General features: G+C 36.6%; 3 protein-coding genes across 4 annotated transcripts in view; 2 read left to right on the top strand and 1 right to left on the bottom strand.

Annotated features, from left to right (window-relative positions):
- Positions 1 to 593: 593 nt before the first annotated feature.
- On the top strand, positions 594 to 3478 carry LOC107045793 (transmembrane protein 267). The gene is made up of 2 exons (XM_015268152.1): positions 594 to 897; positions 3115 to 3478. Exons 1-2 carry the CDS (start codon positions 616 to 618, stop codon positions 3457 to 3459), a joined length of 627 nt encoding a protein of 208 aa, XP_015123638.1. The 5' UTR covers positions 594 to 615; the 3' UTR covers positions 3460 to 3478.
- A 53-nt stretch (positions 3479 to 3531) lies between these two features.
- Positions 3532 to 4942, top strand: LOC107045803. The gene is made up of 3 exons (XM_015268164.1): positions 3532 to 3945; positions 4008 to 4132; positions 4217 to 4942. The coding sequence occupies exons 1-3, from the start codon at positions 3943 to 3945 to the stop codon at positions 4407 to 4409; spliced, it is 321 nt and encodes a 106-aa protein (XP_015123650.1). The 5' UTR covers positions 3532 to 3942; the 3' UTR covers positions 4410 to 4942.
- An 8276-nt stretch (positions 4943 to 13218) lies between these two features.
- LOC107045716 (single-minded homolog 2) overlaps positions 13219 to 18861 on the bottom strand; it is a 29728-nt gene continuing 24085 nt past the window's right edge. For both annotated transcript variants that reach the window (XM_015268066.1, XM_015268057.2), the window contains exons 6-8: positions 18453 to 18559; positions 16417 to 16932; positions 13219 to 14777 (exon numbers count right to left, since the gene is read on the bottom strand). In XM_015268066.1, coding sequence (XP_015123552.1) covers positions 13888 to 14777; positions 16417 to 16932; positions 18453 to 18559 — 1513 coding nt within the window. In that variant the 3' untranslated portion in view covers positions 13219 to 13887. The remainder of the gene's footprint in view (positions 14778 to 16416; positions 16933 to 18452; positions 18560 to 18861) is intronic.

Genomic DNA, 18861 nt, shown 5'->3' with positions numbered 1-18861 from the left:
ACAAAATCCAGCGGAAAAAACTTAGAAAATTTGTGCCCAATAATTCTAATAGAAAAAATCTAAGAGAAAAATACAAACAGAAATTCGAAATCTATTGACTTTTTCTTATTAAATATCCAATAGAATCAGCGCAAAAAACAAATAGAATTTTCAAGGGAATTCACTAAGTTTTCTATTGCATTTTTTCTCGCGTGAAACGACAACAAGCCGCAACCGGGGAGGTTTTAACAATTAATTATTAATTAATGAGTAATATTTCGAACATTTGTGAATGAAAAATAAATTATTCAGGTCTCAAATTTGAGATCAAAAAACGGAAAAAATTCATGCAAATTTCCTATTACTAGAAATTTTATCACATGTGTAAAAAAGTGATGTGTACTACATATTTATGACGAATTTGAATCGCGTCTTGAATTGGCTAATTGCGTCAAAGGTAATAAACGTTTCATGATATAAAATATAACAAAATATATAAAATATAAAACACATCATCATTCCATACGTTTTAAAATTCAAACTTCGTATCGATAATCCAGGGATTTTCTTCATCAACGGGATTTGTTATTGTTATCAGTGAGGGTTATGTCACGTTGACGTGTGTCCATCGGCGAGATGTTTAGCAACAATGCAATACTCAAGACAATTTTTACGATATCATTGGGCTTAATTTGTTTAATTGGAGACAGATTGAGTGATAATTTGACACATGCAGTGGCTCGTGCAGTTGTCGACAATGTGACCCATGCATTAATCGCCGGTGTGTCGTGGGCCCTCTTAACCCTTCTATTAAACGACGCAATAATTAAAAATTTGATTGAAATTGTCTCCTGCACATTAATCTCATCCCTCATTGATATGGATCATTTCATTCAAGCCAGAAGCTGGAAGTTATCTGTAAGTAAGGAATGTATCGTGAAAATTATCAAAAAAATAAGAATTGAAATTCAAATTTGAATTTGGCATTCTCTCAAACCGAGCATTTCCTTGACAAAATGACCTAGTTCACACAACGGAGGCCCTTCATTTTTGATACACGTGATGTTTTGGATTGAGATCTTGTCCCCGGAAATTGTAATCTTCACATTATAATTACACGATTTACGAATCCAATTGTGCTATATGTTAGGAGCGGGAATTAATTCTGAAAGATTTCCATGTGTAATTTTATTTAAGTAATTCAAAATTAATCATAATGATTTCCGATATTAATTTACTTAAATTAGACATTAAAATTAAAGTAAAATTGTAGATAGCAATCCCCCAGAATTAACTCACGCTTTCAATAAATTGTATTGTACTATTCTAATTAAACATAGTGCAATCTGAATTCCACATTGTACAATTCAACCTTGTAAATGTTCATTCAAATTCCTCCTATTCCTCTAGGCCATTTCGCGGTTTTCGGCAATTTCAACAATCAAAAATGAAATCAAGTATAAATTTTCAAGCATTCGCCAACGTTTCAAGTGGTAAATCCCCGCCTCATCAGGGCAATATATTAAATTTCCATCTACAAAAAGCAAAATATAAAAACCATTATAATCTATTTTTATGGAGACACTCATTGCTTAAAATAACTGATTAAAGATAAAGCCATATACTAATTCAAAGATAACAAAACAAATCTAAATTTCTCATTTCTTACCTATTTAAAGAAAACTATTTTGACTTCAAAATTCCACAACAAATTTAAAGCGTCCCAAAAACAAATAAATGTAAATTTATTATTTATTATTTATTGTAAATGTGTAATTTACTATCTCTCTATATTGTACAAATCCAAATCGACTTCTGGTGATAAAAATTCCTGAGTCATCACATTATAAAAATTGGTACTCAAAATTAACACTCCATAATTAAGGGTCATGAGGGTCATCAGGGCCAGAATAAGGATCATGGGGGTCATATGGAGGTGGCGAGCGGAGCGAGCAGGGGGCGTAGTCCCCTATTTTTTAAATATTAATTGAAATTTTTGTTGAATTATACCTATTGTACAATAGAATAGAATTTAGTGTTTAAAAGAAACACAAAATTCATAAAAATTATAACACTTTTCTTATTCTATACTAATAGAACAATTCCCATACTGTTCAAGCGATGTGGTAACTATCAATGAGTTGTAGAGTTGAATATTTAATATTTTACTTTTTCAACAGCTTACGAATACAAATAATGTCAATAGTTAACGAATCTCTTGTTGTGATAAAATTTTTAGGTATTTTATTTACACATTTATCTTGTTAACAATAAATGAATCCTACACGTGCACATATTTAAATTATACCCATCGAATTGCAAACAACAAATTGACTATTCATGAATTTCAATCTTTCAATTCAGTAGCGAAGCGGTAAACCGGGTTAAGTCGATTTTGACTTTCGGCCAGTTTTTGATGAATACCTCGGAATCTAAGAGAGATAGAAAAAATGTTCTTGCATCCATTTTTATAACCCTCAATTGGCTTTACAAAAAAGGTTATGACAAAAAATTTTCTATCGCTTTTAGATTTCGAAATATTCGTCAAAAACTGGCCAATAGTCACAATCGACTTAACTCTGTTTACCGCTTCGCTACTGAATTATACAATGTGGATTCAGATTGCTCAATGTGTAATTGGATTGACACATTTCAATTTAGTAGAATTCACTATCAGTAGCGAAGCGGTAAACCGGGTTAAGTCGATTTGGACTTTTGGCGATTTTTTGACAAATATCTCGGAATCTAAGAGAGATAGCAAAATTTTGCTCATTACCTTTTTTATAACCCTCAGTTGATTCTACAAAAAAGGTCATGACAAAAATTTTTCTATCTCTTTTAGATTCCCAGATATTCGTCAAAAACTGGCCAATAGTCAAAATCGACTTAACCCGGTTTACCGCTTCGCTACTGATATGTACATCGTGTAACTGATATATGAAGATTCCAATGTCTGCATATATACAAGGTCTCAATGCAAAACTTAAAATGTGTCAAAAAATGATGTAACCCCGTTGTGTGTAACACGACGGATCATTCTTACGAGAAAATGCTGTGTCGGTGTTAAAGTATGCTTCCAATTCTTGGAACGCAAATTTTCCCCCCCATGAATGACGAAATAAAAATATTATTCAGGACGCAACTCGCTTGAGTAAACGACCATTCTTACACGCCACAACAGTCCCAATAATCCTCTGGACATTGATGTTGTTGACTTCGAAAGTATCGAACAATGTACGAATGGAACACTACAGTTGGATAATCTTAATGAGCTTCCTGAGTCATCACATTAGAGATGCCACAAGACGAGGTCTATGGTTCGCTCCCTTTGGCTCAACCAGACCAATTCCGTACAATGTTTACAATGCTGTAATAATACTACTCCCGTACGTTTTCTACTACATCATGACCCGTAAAATATTCGCCAGGAAAATACCTGGTTACCCTGTTTACCGAAGAGAAACCGTTGATTCTATGTAAAGTCGATAATGAGTCATTATCAAGCATGTCTTGAGTGGAAGGAGGGGAGGAATGAGGAAGGAATTTTATCGGGGCCAATTAGCATTGTGTACACAGTTGAGACATTCTCAAGTTGAGGAAGAAAATCACCACGAAATTTAGTCGCACGATATTTGGACGTGACTTAACGAGACAACGAATGAGTAATTCTCCCGAGATATTTATATTGTTTTGATTGATAATTCTACCGGTGATATTAATGTGCGATTTTTTAAAAAAAGATTGCGATATGAAATCAAGTATTAAGTGCATGGTGTGTGCGTATCTAACGACTATCTTATACGTTGAAAATGATAACAAGGGAACTGATAGGGACTCCTCAGTGAGCTAAATGAGGTGAACGAAGGTGGGATACTTTACGATTTTGATTACAACGACGGCGACAGACAAATTCGTGGGCAGGATCGTGAGTTCTTGTGGTGAAGAGATTTATCGACAACCACAATGGTGAGTGATTACATCTGTTTTTCGCGGAGAAAAAGTTTCACGGTTGTTTTAATGATATTCAGGTCAGCACTGACGACATGATCCTGGCGTTTTACATCGCCTGCGGTGTTGGAGGCGGTTGTATTATCATCCTCTTCATTCTCGTCGGTGTTATTTTCATCAAACTCAATCGATTCATGAACGACGGGTGAGTGACATAATGAATAATATCGGTAAGAATCAAATCGGTGGATGTTTGAAACCATTGTGAATCAAAATATGTTTTTATCAGATCGAATCGTTTGAATAGTCAGAGGAACATGATGGCCGATTTTTGTTATTCAAATCCAACGATTGTGCCAGGTGAAGAACTGTCGAGGCGGGGATACTCGATGTACAATGGAAGTGATTCAATATCTATTCAGCCATTCAGTGTTAAGTTGAATGATTATGGGAATTATCAGGAGGCTAGATCGAAATTTTAAATTATTCTTCAATTTATCAAATTTTACGTTACTTTGGAAAATTAATGTGTGCGATAATTGAGTAATTTATTCTTTATGGTACAGAAGAAATATATATATTTTGATACGAAAAGCGAAGGAAATTCGGAATGTATTAAGTGATGAGAGAAAATCGTGTAGTCACGTATGAAAATTTCGTGTCACTGATTTGTAACGCTTCTGAAAGAGAAGAAAGTGTCGCGGGGTGAATGCTCGGTTGATCATGCAAGGGATTCAACATCGACTCAATAATTTATATTCAGTGTTAATTTATGGAAACTATCAGTAGGGTAGATAGAAATTTTGAAGTGTTCCGCACGTTTTACGATATTTGCAAAGAATGAGGGATAGAGAGAAAAGAAAATCACATATACTGAGATATGAAGAATTTTTTTTTGTCATTCCGGCCGTAAGGCGGCGATTTACGAACGCGTAGTGTTCGTGAATCACTGCTTACAGCTATTTTGAAAAAAAATATCATTCGACATACGGCCTACAAAACTTTTCTAGCTCATATGCACTGATAGAACGGATTAGTTATTGTTAACGAATGGATTTTGGTTGGAGGTTAGGGTCTATTCGGTCCCACCAAATGTTCATTCGTTAACAGTCAACGAATGTACATTTGAGGAGCCTTGTTTGACTTGACTTTCGCCATTCAAGTGAATCATTCGTTAACTATTAACGAGTATTCATTTGGTCATATTCAACTCTACCATTCGTTAATAGTTAACGAATCTCGTTTGGAATAAATGAATCATTCTATCAGTGTGATTGCAACCCTCGTCTTCGGCTCGGGCTGCAAACTCATATTCGCTAGAAAGTTTTTTTCGGCCTAATGACGAAACATACTATTTCACTCGCGTGTACCGATCATAAATAAAAAAAAGCTATCGAGAAATGAATACTTAAGATAACACATCCCGAGGGATTCAACGCTCAAATGAAATACCGTGATTCGGATAATTGGGCGCTTGAATCATGAAATATATTATGTGACTTGAATCAAGTCGTAGAATCTACTCAAATTAAGGTTTCAATTTCATTCGTGCAAACTTCACGGAGAAAAAGGTTTCAGTTTTTAGCGATCTATGGCATTTTTAAATTCAAAGGGTGAGAAATTCTGAAATCGAGTAATCTTGTCACTAATTTTCTGTGAGATGATTCCGAATTTTACGAATTTCTTGCGTCAATTTCAGTGATGGAAATCCTTAACGTTTAAGGTAATTCCAGTTAGCGTCTAGAATAGTTAAAAGTTGACAATAGATTTATAAAAATTAAGCATCAATTCCAAACATTACGAAGATACCACTAGAAACTAAAACTTTGGTTTCTCTTTGTTACTGCGCGAATGAAGAAATGTATATTTTCGTCATAAGTCCGAAAAAAACTTTTTGTAAAACCTGCTTGAAAAATTCACTTGGGAACGGTTTAGTGTGCGTAAAACACTTATTTTTCGCACGGCTTGCGCAAACTTAACCCTAGGTTGGTCACCCTATGCGGGAAAGCCCACCGTGCGTCGCTTTTCTTCAATTACAATTGAATAGCTAACCGGAAAAATTCAAAAAAATTTAAATTTGTCAATTGAAGTGTTCAAAAAATTATAGTGGTTTTTAGAACAACGTATTTCCCAAAATTCCTAAAGAAAACAAATTATTTCGAACAGATGAATTACTTTTTCCCATGTTAAGGGGTAACGGAACCCATCGCATGCAGAGGTTAGGGGTCCCCCCTATCGGTATTGCAGGTTCCCGTGGTTTTTTGGATTTTGCACGTGAAAAGTACAAAATCCTATAAAATATAAATAAATGGATATAAATAAATAATAATGGTATGGAAATATTCTATATCATCTTCTGACTCGTAAAAGTACTTCCCTCTTACAATTGGTGCCTTGTAAAGGCCATGTTACCTCCTGGATACCACCCAATCATCATAAACAAGTTTTTACAAAAAATACGCAGCAAAAGTACGTTTTTGTACTCAAAATCTGTCTTGAACCTCACTCGATCGCTCTCTTCTCATGAAAATAGTCATCGGCTAAGAAAAATCAACAAAAAATCGGTTTTTCTACCATGACTTGGTAGATTCCTACAAATAAAATGGCGTCGGCCTTGCCCTAGTTCTTGTCGTTAAATAATTTGCAATTTTTTTTGCATAAATAAGAAAAACATGAGAAGAGAGCGATGCGTTCCGCTACTCTCAATACGGGGAAAAAGTTTCATTGATTCTTATTGCATAGAATCCGAGAAAATTTGTTTTTGGTAAACGTCTTTTTATGGTCGGTTCCGTTACCCCTTACATGAAATTGCCCATGACGCCACGTTGCCGGAAACTCGCTAAACGCGCCCGGGTAGTGTAGAGTAAATTCGGCAACGCTAAAGCCTAAATAACACAGCGGCGAATCCCCGCGAAGGTGACCAAAGTCGCCGGGTCGCGTTTGGTGACCAGTCTAGGGTTAAGAAATTATGCGTATAGTGAACTGAAGTGTGTGCGCTTCGCTTCGCTTTACACATCACAAATTTGCGTCTCACAATTGCTCGTCTGGGAATTGACATTGCATATTTCCCAAAGTCGCAAACTTGAAAATCACTACAAAATGTGGATTTCGATACGAGTGAGACGAAATTTCCACGAATGTGAAGTTGGCGGCTGAGGGCTGCTAATCACATGAGCAATATTTTTTGACAATGGAATTTTCAACTTCATAATTATCTATTTTCGTCACAAGGCCAAAAAAAAATTTGTTGACGAATGTGGGGGTTGCAGACCGAGGCGAAGCCGAGGAATGCAATCACACGAGTCATACAGTGTGACGGACAGTGTGAAGAAAATACCGTTCCATGGACAGTGTGATAAAAATATTATTTCTAGATAAATATCCACTAGACTAGATCCGAATTCTTAACTATTCCCCCCATTCCTCGCATTTTACGTCGTCCAGAAGAATCCATGTATGCAATGATGATGTAATTTATTATGTATAATTTATGAAGAAAGAATATATATTTTATAAAAAAAATTGAAGAGAATTCGAAACGTATCAAGTTGTGAAATTGATGGAGCAACTCTGGGTATTTAGGTAGGAAAAATTCTCTCCACTAATGTCTAACGCTTATAAAAAAGAATAATCATAAATATGAGGGAGACACGTGAGGGCTGGAGGGTTGGTGCAGTGGCTCAACGTAACGCGAAACACCAGGGGTAACACGCGACGGGTTTAATGGTGGGTGAAGAGCGCCTGCACCCAGTTGTGCACCAGCCAAGGACGAGAGCTTGGGATAGCCTATAATTGGTATAAAATCATTGAGCAAACACATCGGGCAAGACAGTCAGAGGGTCGTGGGTGGTGTTACGTGCCGTAACCCTGGTTACCATAGAACGGCGCTTACGGGACGCCTACAGCATTCTATTCCTCACCCCCTACTCCCTTACCCGCCCACACCCTCCTAAACCCCTCAGTCGACCTCACTCCAAACTCTGATTGCGCACACCGCTTTATATACGCTTATATAGAACATGTAGTATATAAAATTATATATAGATATATTTTACAGCAATTTTTTGTTCACCAGCCGCTGGAAATACGTCAATAAATTTTCCGAGAGTGAAATTCTCTTGGTTGATGGAATCGATGTTGTGTTTGTTTAATTTAATTCTGTTGCTTTTTGTAAATTGAATTGTGTAATATCAATAAAAATTATAATAATCCAGAGAATGGGCGTTAAGTCCTTCAGGAGAATCCCCCTTACTCGCCAACAATGCTTTCACAGTGCACGCAACCTGTCAAGTGTTTACTTTGAGCGTACCCCCCTTTATTTTCGTGGAATTTAGGTGGATTAGTAGTCATAACTATGGTGAGATTTTTTTTCATATTGGGAAGGGATATATGAGAATCGAGCATTCACTCCTGGTATGAGAGAACAAGAATTGAATAATTTTACTTTCATTTCAAATGGAAAAAAGTCTGCGAATTATTTATGTATGGAAAAACTCAAGTATGGATTTCTGAGGGATCCTATCGCTTCTTTTAGGCTAGTTAAATAAGGACCTTATTTTCGCTGAAATCAAAGGTGATGGAGGAAGGATAAAAACCATAGCTATCATGCGGAAAAATGATATTAAACGCATATTAATTTTTTGGGATTTTAGCGGACCCGGAGATTGTTTAACAAAATTCTAAACTGCAAAATTAAGCATCTACACGACCATTTTCGCTTTACGCTGGCGAAACCGCAGTAGGTAGGATAAAAATACATAGGACATGATTTGTAGAGCATTAACTTTCCTACAAAAAAGTCAATGGCGGTATTTTCCTAATTTCAATCGTTAAGCCGCCAAAGGCGCTTAAAGTGGAATCACGGAAAAGCTAATTTTCCGCCAACACCGAAAAGTCCATTTTAGTTACAAAATGCAAATGATGTATGAAAATGTCTGTTTTCTACGGAAATTCCTCGGTATGAATTTTCCAAGTTTCTTCTTTTCTATATTTCAATGATACTACAGTAATTTTTTTGATAAAATGACAATCTATTGATTTTTTTTCACTCAATATTTCTTAAGGGGAGACTACTATTAGAGATGCAAATGCGTCACATGACCGTCATTGACGGTCACATGACCGTCACATGACGAGGCGTTCACGACGGTTGTCACAATTCCCCCTCCCCCTTCTGTGACCGTCACAACTTGTCAAGAAAAAATGACAATCATTTTTCATCTATATAGATGAAACTTTATTTTTTTCTCGGTCAATTTTCAGTTGAATTCCTTTTGTATTGGCCTAATCCGCACTTTGAAATGGAAATCACGATTTTTTTCCAGCCATATAGATGAAACTATTTTGTTTTATTCATGACCGTCACAAATTGGAAATTAGTTATGAGCGTCATGATGCAACTATACAGATGGTTTGACAACAATTTAGTTACAAATGATTTGTGACACTCATTTGTAGTTAGAAAATTTCTGCGTCACATGACCGTCACAAGACCGTCATTTTTTGGTTATATGACGCGATCTAAAAAATGACGGTCATTTTGCATCTCTAAGTACTATGAGATCGATTGAAGATCGATTGAAGGATCGATTGAAGATTGAAGATCGATTATATATGGCTAAAAACGAATAATTAGTGCAAAAAAATTAAGTGTTTATTGTTCGTTTGCTAAAAATAGTCCAGGGCTTTCAATTGGAGGAGTTGAATTAAAAAAAACTAATTCGTAATTGTTATTGTACACATTTTTTCAAAAATTTTGAAAAAAAAGAAAGTCACAGAGCTCAAAAATTGGAGGCCCTGGACTATTTTCAATATTTTAAGCGTCTGCGGGACAAATGAACAATAAACAATTAATTTTTTTGCACTAATTATTCATTTTTGGACATATATAATCGATCTTCAATGTATGAGAAATGGCATTCGAATAGCCCGCAACTTTTACAACTCATAGTAGTCTCCCCTTAATCGAAAAATAAACATATTGAGAAGGGGTAGAAATTTTCCAAAGAAATTGGCAACAAACTTGTACAATTCTCAAGAAGAAATCGATAAATGAATAATAGAAATATTGAACTTCAGAAACTGATAATGTAAATTAGGTAGGATAGTTGAACTAATTATAAATATGAGAGAATTGATTAATTTAACTAAGGTAAACTTCGAGTATTGTAAATACTGTCCGCCATGAATACTTTGCCTTGTAAGATAGTAGTCTAATTCATAGTTAGGGCCGAGTTTACTAGTTTTAATTAACTAAGACCCGGTTGCACCAAGCCCACAAGAAAATCCTGAGTTAAGTATCGAAATAAATTTGTATCGAAATCCTTAGTTAAGTATCGAAATAAATAAATCACTCTATATAATTTGGAAGTTTCTAGAAAGTTTCAGAAAGATCCAGAACAATGTAGAATTCTCTGGGAAATTCATGAATCGTCTAGAAAGCCCTCGATTTTTCCGAGCTTGGTTTTTTTCTTCGCATATCCCAAACTATGCTCAAATCCCCTCAAAATTTATAAAAATTTATAACAACTTCTCGATTGATTTGAGAATTTACCTACCAGACCCTTCCATCATTGATGCACTCTCTAGGTGCTTCAATTCCAGAATATTCTACAATTTTCCAGCAGTTATCGTCTAAATATCGACTCCAACGAAAAAAATTAGACCGCCGTAAGTCCACTAAACACACTAGTAAAAATAATCTGCCGGTCAATTTTGATCGAAAGTTCATCGAAGGTATTTCACCAAAAACCGTGGTGTACTGATGTATTATCACGATTTGCCAATAACGCCACTAATTATGAAGTATTTAGTCAATATTCCCGACATAAATCTATTCTGACGATTTATTTGTCTAACAGGTGCAACCGGTCCTAAGTCGTCAGTTTAAAAAAATTTAAATTAAAAAATGTCAATTTGGAAGTACGATGGATAATTTTACCACCGAGATATCCAAAATTCGCCCCGAAAGGAAGCAAATTAATGAATCTCAGGGTCAAATCAGCGTTAACTCAAATGAGGCTACACAATAAATAAAAAATTATCCTTCAGGTTAAATATTCTAAATTGACGGGCCCTGGAATATACTTCAGCGCGAGAATAAATTATACCCTAGGGTTTGTATGCATAGAAGGGGTTGGTGCAACCGGCCCCTGAAAATTTTGTCTTTTACACTAATAAATTTGATCCTGTAATTGGTTCTATGCTGTTACATATGTATAAAACTGAAATAAAATAAAAGAGAACTCTTCCATTTAAGGCCCGCGCGTATTATCTTTCGAACGTGATGTTGTTTTTTTTTATTTTGATAATATGAAATGTTCTTCAATTGCAATTCAGTTTTACATAGCACGTGAAAAGGGACCACTTTGTCGCATATATTTTGCGAGATATTCACGTTTTTGTGTTCACACCTTCCATTTAAACCAGTGTTAAACTGATTTTTTGATCTTCTGTACTGACGTCATTTTTCATACTATCGTGTTAATTTTGGGCTCAAAATGTGAGGAATCTCACTAAGATTATCGGAATATACGTAACTCCAAACCGACAAAGTGGGCCCTTTTCATGTAGATCCCCACAAATTATGATTGTACAATCAAAAAAACGTTGAAAAAAACTGAACATTGTCAAAGAGCGTTTTTGAATAGTATTGGGAAATAAACCCAGTAGAGAGGAAATTGCAAATTAATAATTTACAGTATCTACACTGATAGAAAGAATTAGTTATTGTTAACGAATGGATTTGGTTGGAGACGAGGGTCTATTTGGTTTCACCAAATGTTCATTCTTTAATAATTAACAAATGCACATTTGAAGAGCCTTATTTGATTCGATTTTCACTTTTCAAGTGAACCATTCGTTAACTATCAACGAATATTCATTTGGTCATATTCAACTCTACCATTCGTTAATAATTAATGAATCTCGTTTGGAATAAATGAATCAGTCTACCAGTGTAATGGCTGTTCAGTCGTCATTTGTCTCAGTAGCCAATGCCTGTCAAATCGTTAGTTGCCATGATAAATTATCCATTTACAATTTCCTCTCTGTCGGACTTATTTCCTAATCTTTATCAACACTCCGTTGGTCGCGCCATAAGCGCCGCACCAGCATAAATCGACATAATGATAAATTTGAAAGATCTAGGAAAAATCTAAAAAAATCAAGAGTCATCTACATCGTATACTTGAAGAAGTCCCCTGAGATTTATCATGTTCACTGTTACCCTTAATTATATATTCAAGCTAAAAGCTGCCATGTTTTTCTGAAAATTCACCTCATACACGGTACACGGCCCGGAGTTTCGGAATAAAAATTTGAAAACCCAACTACTTATGATATTTTTAGCGGATATTTTCGTTGATAGGTCTTCCAAGCAGTTCAAAATGAGATGTCAAAATGTTTCAAATTTTTCTGAGGCTTTACTGCAGTGTAATTTAAAAAATCGGAAAAAAAGCGGCGCGGCGCTCATAGCGCGACAAACGGAGTGTTAAAAATGCTCTTCGAAAATGTTCAGTTTTTTTCTACTTTTTTTATTGAGCAATCGCAATTTTTAGGGACACCTGTGTGATGTAAAACCCAGTGGAAATTGTGATATATTTAAGATTATGAAGATGAAAAAATAATCGAGATAACGTTCGAAAGATAGTCCATTCGGGCCTTAATTGGGATCTTGCATTCTCAAAAAAAAAATCTTACTGATGAAAGAACAATTTATTTATCCCCCGTATAATAATAGAAACCTATGAAGAATAAACAAAGAAATTACACCCCCTGAGATTGAATGTAAGAAGTCGCGTGCCCTTCAGTTCACATGAATTCACATGAACGTATAAAAACGGCCTCAGGGGCGACAATTCCTGGCATTTATTTTCCTACCAATTACCGACAATGCCCTCAGTGCAATTTAATAGGGATGATTACCAGTGACTTGGCTGTCATCATTGGTTTCATTGCTTCAGAAATACAAAAAAAAACCGTCTGTCCGCCTTGAAAATCAGACGGGCCTTGGGATGCAGGAGAGACGAGTGAACAATTGGGCGATGATGCCACGTGGCTGAAACCAGTGTCAAACAAACCCCATGCTGGTTTGGCACGGGCGCCATGGACTTTTTATTTCTTTCTTCAGGCGCTATTCAATCGTGACCACTGCCGAGTCACGGTAGCTAGGATTCATATACAAAGCAATTATTTCAGTTATTGTTTCCCCCCTCCTTCGCCACTGATCATCCGTAACTATCACTCAGTTGTACTAATGATTTTGAACAAAAATATATCGTGTATTTTTCATTTAAATAATACAGGTATTAATGCACGATTATCATTTACATTATTTACATTCATCTATAAACTAAATATTCCTTGATTTACGCAATTAATTGTGGATATAGGATGCAGATGATTTATCGTATTGAACTCATGCAAATCTAGTTTTATTTTCCTCTATAAACGAGATTCACTTCAATTTTAAATACAAACTAATTTTCCGTGAAATTTCCATCATCAGAAACGTAGATTACGCTATCACAAAATACGTCTCTGCGATGTAGTTCGTCTATTACATTTTTGGACCCTGTGATGAAGAATTGCAAATCGATGGCTCTTTGGTCATTTAACTCGTTGATCCGTCAGTCTTGGAATTTTTATCGAAATTAATAAAACGAATACTCTAAGGATTCAATCAAAGTCTCATAACTAGAATGATAAACTTAAATAAACAAAAAAAAAATGACATAATACCTAAGTACATAAATATAATCTAATCATCACCAATTTCGTATGTACATCATAATTTATCGTTAATCCTCAATTTTCCTAAATACAAATTAGTGACTCGAGTTTAACGTCGGATGTCTTGCACCCACGGCCAGCGCGAGATATTTTCCAACTTCGTACATTTTCACTCTTTTACCTATAATTTACAACCTAATAAATAACACGATAAAACGAATCAATCGATTACGTCCCCGAGAATCCCGCGATAAATGAGTACTTGGTGAGGCCCTGGCGATCATGAACACTCTTGTCATCGCACTTTGAGTACATTGTGAAGTCATTTCTGTCCTGACAGATTGCGCTCTTTCCAATGAGATTCACGGCCTCACACTTGCTTCCATTAGAGACTGGCGAAACAGGCTCAGATTTTGAAGTAGTTACCGAGGTTGTGAGGGGTGTTGCAGTAAAAGTTGTATTGTTAGGCGTTGGAGAATTGCCCGGGGCTGTTGTAACAGATGTGGCTGCATCACCTGGTGAATCCCCTTTGACAACACCCTGTTGATGGCCATGAACACTCTGATGTATACTTGCAACACTACTTGAGTTGTACTGGTGAGATTCTACTATGACACTCGTGTAAATTGGAGTTTCCACGTGCCGCAAGTCTACAACGTGATGATGACTCGTTCCTGGTGTAGGTGAGTATGTCTGATGGGGATGATGGGGGTGGTGGTTTTGCATAGTCGAGTTTCCTCCATTACCAACGAAACACGAGTTGTTGTTGTCGTTGAATGCACAGCTTGGGTGGACGTAGCCAACGGCTGTGTCGGTGTAGGCCTCCGGCGGTGATGAGTGATCGTCCAGCATTTGGTGACAGTGGTGAAGGTGATTGTTGTGAGGGATGTTTGGTTGGTAGGGGCTGTTGTTGGCTAGGGGGCTTGATAAGTGTCCACAGGTGTCAGGAACGTCGTAACTACCGCAGGAACTCGAGGGGGAGGAGTAGGGGGGCTTCTTCTGCTGGTGGTGGTGCTGGGGGCTGTTTGGGTGCTGCTGGGCTTGGGGTTGTGGGATGGTCTGATTGTTGTGGTGCAACAGGTGAGCTTGAGGCCCTGCATGACCGTCGGGGGTCATTGCTGAAAATTCATTGATGATTGGAATTAATTCAGTGTAATTCTACAATGGAAGGACTGGCGAAAATTTATAGGGAATCATGGAGTCGAGACAAGAGTTTGGAGTTATGCCTCAGTAGAAATAAAGTAATGTAACTATGGAAAATTGACTCGTTTATTTTCTTGCTGCGTATCTGATAAATTATCCCTATGTTGTCTGAATTAAAGACAATCGCATATGATATTTGTAAGAGCTCAAGGGCTGAGGCTACGACTGAAACTAACTGAATTTGTATTTTTGTCATTGCGGCCGCGAATCACTGCCTACGGCCATTATGACAAAAAATATTCTTCGTCAAACGGTCGAAAAAAACTTTTCTAGCTCATATGATTGCAGGCCTCGCAATCGGATTTGGCTCGGGCTGCAAACTCGTATTCGCAAAAAAAGTTTTTTTCGGCCTAATGATGAAATAGACTAATTGTTGCGTATTTGTTATTTACCTCCCTCTCGACAACCTTTATATATAGTCGTCGCTTTCGATCTCGTTATTCTTTCATCTTTAGCCGTAGTCCACGCACGCGCCATTTCTTTATTTGTTATTTCTTTCGCCCCAATTCCTTTAATAAACTAATAATTATTATTGAATGGGCTCATCTTTTACAATATAATTATATTGTTGTTATTCTGTTAAACTACCCTATTATGTTGAATAATCGCCTTCAAGGCCCGGATGAGTCATCTTTTGAACGTTATCTGGATTAATTCGCCATCTTTATAAGCTAAAATATTCTCCAATTGCCATTGAATGGTGCCATGGTGCTGGAGTTCCCAAAAATTATAATCGTACAATCAAAAAAGTAGACAAAAAAATGAACATCTTCAAGTAGCATTTAGCATAAGGAAGAGGTTGCAAATGGTTGGTTAATCACGGCAATTGACGATCTGACAGCCATTAATACGGCAAATTATTAATTTACAATTTCATTTCTATTCGATTAATTTTCCAATATTATTTTTAAACTGTCTTTGGAAATTTTCAGTGCTTTTTCTACTCTGATTGTATTGCACAATTACAATTTTTGAGGACTCCAATGCAAAAAATAAAGAAGCAATCAAGATCATGTTCATGAGATATTACACCCGGGCCTTAAATGTTAAAACATTGCTGATTAACTCTGTCCGTATTTTGTTGATTTCCAGAGATTTAAATCGGTCGTAGAAACAGAGAATATTCATATCCCTTAATTTTTTGAAAAATACTCAGCATAATTACTTTTTTTACCTTATACTGAATGAAAAAAACTTAGAAAATTTGAGTCGAGCAAATTCTATAGAAAATATATAAAAAGAATAAGTTATATAGAAAAATCGAATTCTGTTTACTTTTTCCATTGAATGTTTTCTACTGAACATGTCAATAGAATCAGCCAAAAACTAACAGAAAGTTTAACAGTAATTCAATAGAATTTTCTGACGAATTCGATAGGTTTTTCTATTAAATTTTTTCGTGCGTGGAGAAAAATATAATATTAGTTTTACTTCGTATTGTTTCAACCAGAGATTCAACAAGTCATCAAATTAGAAGGAAAGTTGGGGGTAATGCCTCAGTATAAATGAAACTATCAATGTAACTTATGAAAAATTGTTTTCTTCCAAACTCACCAGCATATTGGTAAAAAAGTTCCAATGGGTAATAATTAGTAGTATCCTCATGAATGCTCCCTCCACCCCCTGGACCAGAGCCTTGATGTGGAGTATTTTGAGCCGTCGGATAACTCGCCTGATAATGATTCATATGCCCCGGTGGCATGTATTCACCCGAGTTAGAATACGCTGTCTCAGCAAAGTCAACCACCTGGGGTTCACTAGCACGCTGAAGATACGGTGGACTTGGACTGCATTGTGACTCCTCAACAGCCATGTCTCGAGATATACCGCAGTTTGATGACAGAGGAGCTGATGGCTGATTTCCAGGTATTGTTGATGCTTTCTGTTCCGAGTTTAGAACCAAGTGTTCTGCCTCCTTATCGGATAGTACGTAGTTTACGGATACTATACATTGTGGTCTTGAACTCCTGGAGTTGTTAACTATTGTCACGTAGGATTGCATCCATACCCAGCCCCCCGATTTCGTTAGGAATCTGTAGTATTTTGTTGTTACTTGACTTTTCATTAATACTGGAATCATAGGAGGAAAATTGGATATTAGTACATATTTTTTCATCACGCTGAGACGAAAAGTGAACTTTTCGGCACGCTCCGCGTGCCTAAAAGTCCAATTTCCGCCACATTGTGATGAAAAATATTGTTCGTAACTCGTGAAAAAATGTTTTTTAGCTTTTTTGCACTCGTTACGAAATATACTATTTCATCACAACGACGTTCGGACACTTTGTGTCCGTCAAACGCCGGTTACGGACATTGTGAAGAAAAATTATGTTCGTCACTCGACCGAAAACAAATTTTTCTGTACTGCTTCTCACGATTTCTCATCTGAGAATTGGTATTACATACTTCCCAAACTCGAAAACTTGAAAATCACTACAGAAAAATATTGTTCCTGGGCTGTTGCAATGGGGTTTTTTTACTCCTGTGGTTGGCCAGTTCTCGCCTACGGCTCGGAGGCCAACGCCACACGAGTAAAAAACCCCATCGCAACAGGCCGGAAATAGTATATTTCGTAACGAGTGCAAAAAAGTGTAAACATTTTTTCACGAGTTACGAACAATATTTTTCATCACAATGTGGCGGAAATTGGACTTTTAGGCACGCGGAGCGTGCCGAAAAGTTCACTTTTCGTCACAGCGTCATGAAAAATACTATTCCGTACTCAGCTTCTCTTTTCCCAGTCCGGGGATTGGTATTGACCCTTCCGCGAACTGCCAAAAGTCAAAGTCACTACGGAAAAATATCGCTTGCGCCTAGTGCCAGAGGGGTTGTATATGCGACGCGAAATATACTATTATTTAACCTCCCGAGATCAGGACGTTATTTTCCATCACGGCGGAGGCGCAAAGTCAGATTTTTACCTCCCGCGAAGCGGAAGTATCCGCTTTTTTCGATGATCGCTGAGATATAACGAGTATACCGAGGCCAATGCCTAATTACCAAATATTTCACATCCCGCTAAAATCGTTCTATCACTATGTTAGCAAATTCTCCAACACAAAAAAATCAATTAATTTAGAACAGAATCACCTGAATTTTCCGAGCTTTGCAATTAACAAATAAACTATTTCTGCAACGAATGTAATCCCGCTTGTCAACATTGAGCGAAGCCAAATATTTTTACATCTTTACTCAAAAAATCTGAATAGTTTACTCTAACATAATCGAACAATAGACACCAACAAATAGAAGTTCAACTTGAAAAAACAAAAACAAAATCTCTAATATTCCGGATCTGGAAGCAGCACGTGCAGGACATTACGGAGGATTTGTTCGCGGAAGGGAGACAGGGGGGACGAAAATGGTTGAGGGAAAGAGGGGGTGAAGTGAGAGCTCGACCGATTAACGCTCGTCAAACTGCGGGTCTGTTCAAACAATGATAGCGCATACCGCATTCAGTCTCCCTCTTTTACGTTCTATGTACTAAATATTAAATTATGAAACTTTACTACACGGGCTCTATCCAGACGTATAAACGACTTGATTGCGTTCGTTTTTGTTGAAAAAATGAATTCATGTATTTCACTTACGTATCTGATGTGACTCTCGAAGGTGCCAAATGTCGCATCCGTGAACGTAATGGTACAGTGTTTTCTCGATTAAATCCTGGGGGTCATAGCCCGTAAGGTCTTTCACACTGAAATCAGATATGGTCTTTATTTAGTCATTTTTTTTGTCATTCCAATTTTCCTTTTTTTCTGACGACGTAATACACATAACGAAGCACATGACGCTGTTCCCAGTGGATATCGTTTTCATTTCAACGCCGCTGCGACGGATTTATTTACTCTGGGTGTTGATGAAATAAAAAAATGGGAGACAAAAAAGAATTTGTAATAATACGCAGTGGGTGTATATCGAACTGGGTAACTTGAAACGCATTTTAATGGCTGTCCATCAAGATTTTCCCCATTGTAATTTACGCGGTGTAATTGGAGA

This window comes from Diachasma alloeum, unplaced genomic scaffold (assembly GCF_001412515.2).
Source record: "Diachasma alloeum isolate Michigan unplaced genomic scaffold, Dall2.0 Dall_scaffold_00181, whole genome shotgun sequence".
In the NCBI taxonomy this organism is placed as follows: Eukaryota; Metazoa; Arthropoda; class Insecta; order Hymenoptera; family Braconidae; genus Diachasma; species Diachasma alloeum.
The sequence above is the reverse complement of the archived record's forward strand: the minus strand, read 5'-3'. Positions and strand labels throughout refer to the sequence as shown.

Bases quoted from the DNA above. Each gene is read 5' to 3' on its own strand.
- LOC107045803 (XM_015268164.1), top strand. The intron at 4,133-4,216 runs GTGAGTGACATA...TGTTTTTATCAG, and splicing joins AATCGATTCATGAACGACGG to ATCGAATCGTTTGAATAGTC.
- LOC107045793 (XM_015268152.1), top strand. From the start codon at position 616: ATGTTTAGCAACAATGCAATACTCAAGACAATTTTTACGATATCATTG. The intron at 898-3,114 runs GTAAGTAAGGAA...AATATTATTCAG, and splicing joins CCAGAAGCTGGAAGTTATCT to GACGCAACTCGCTTGAGTAA.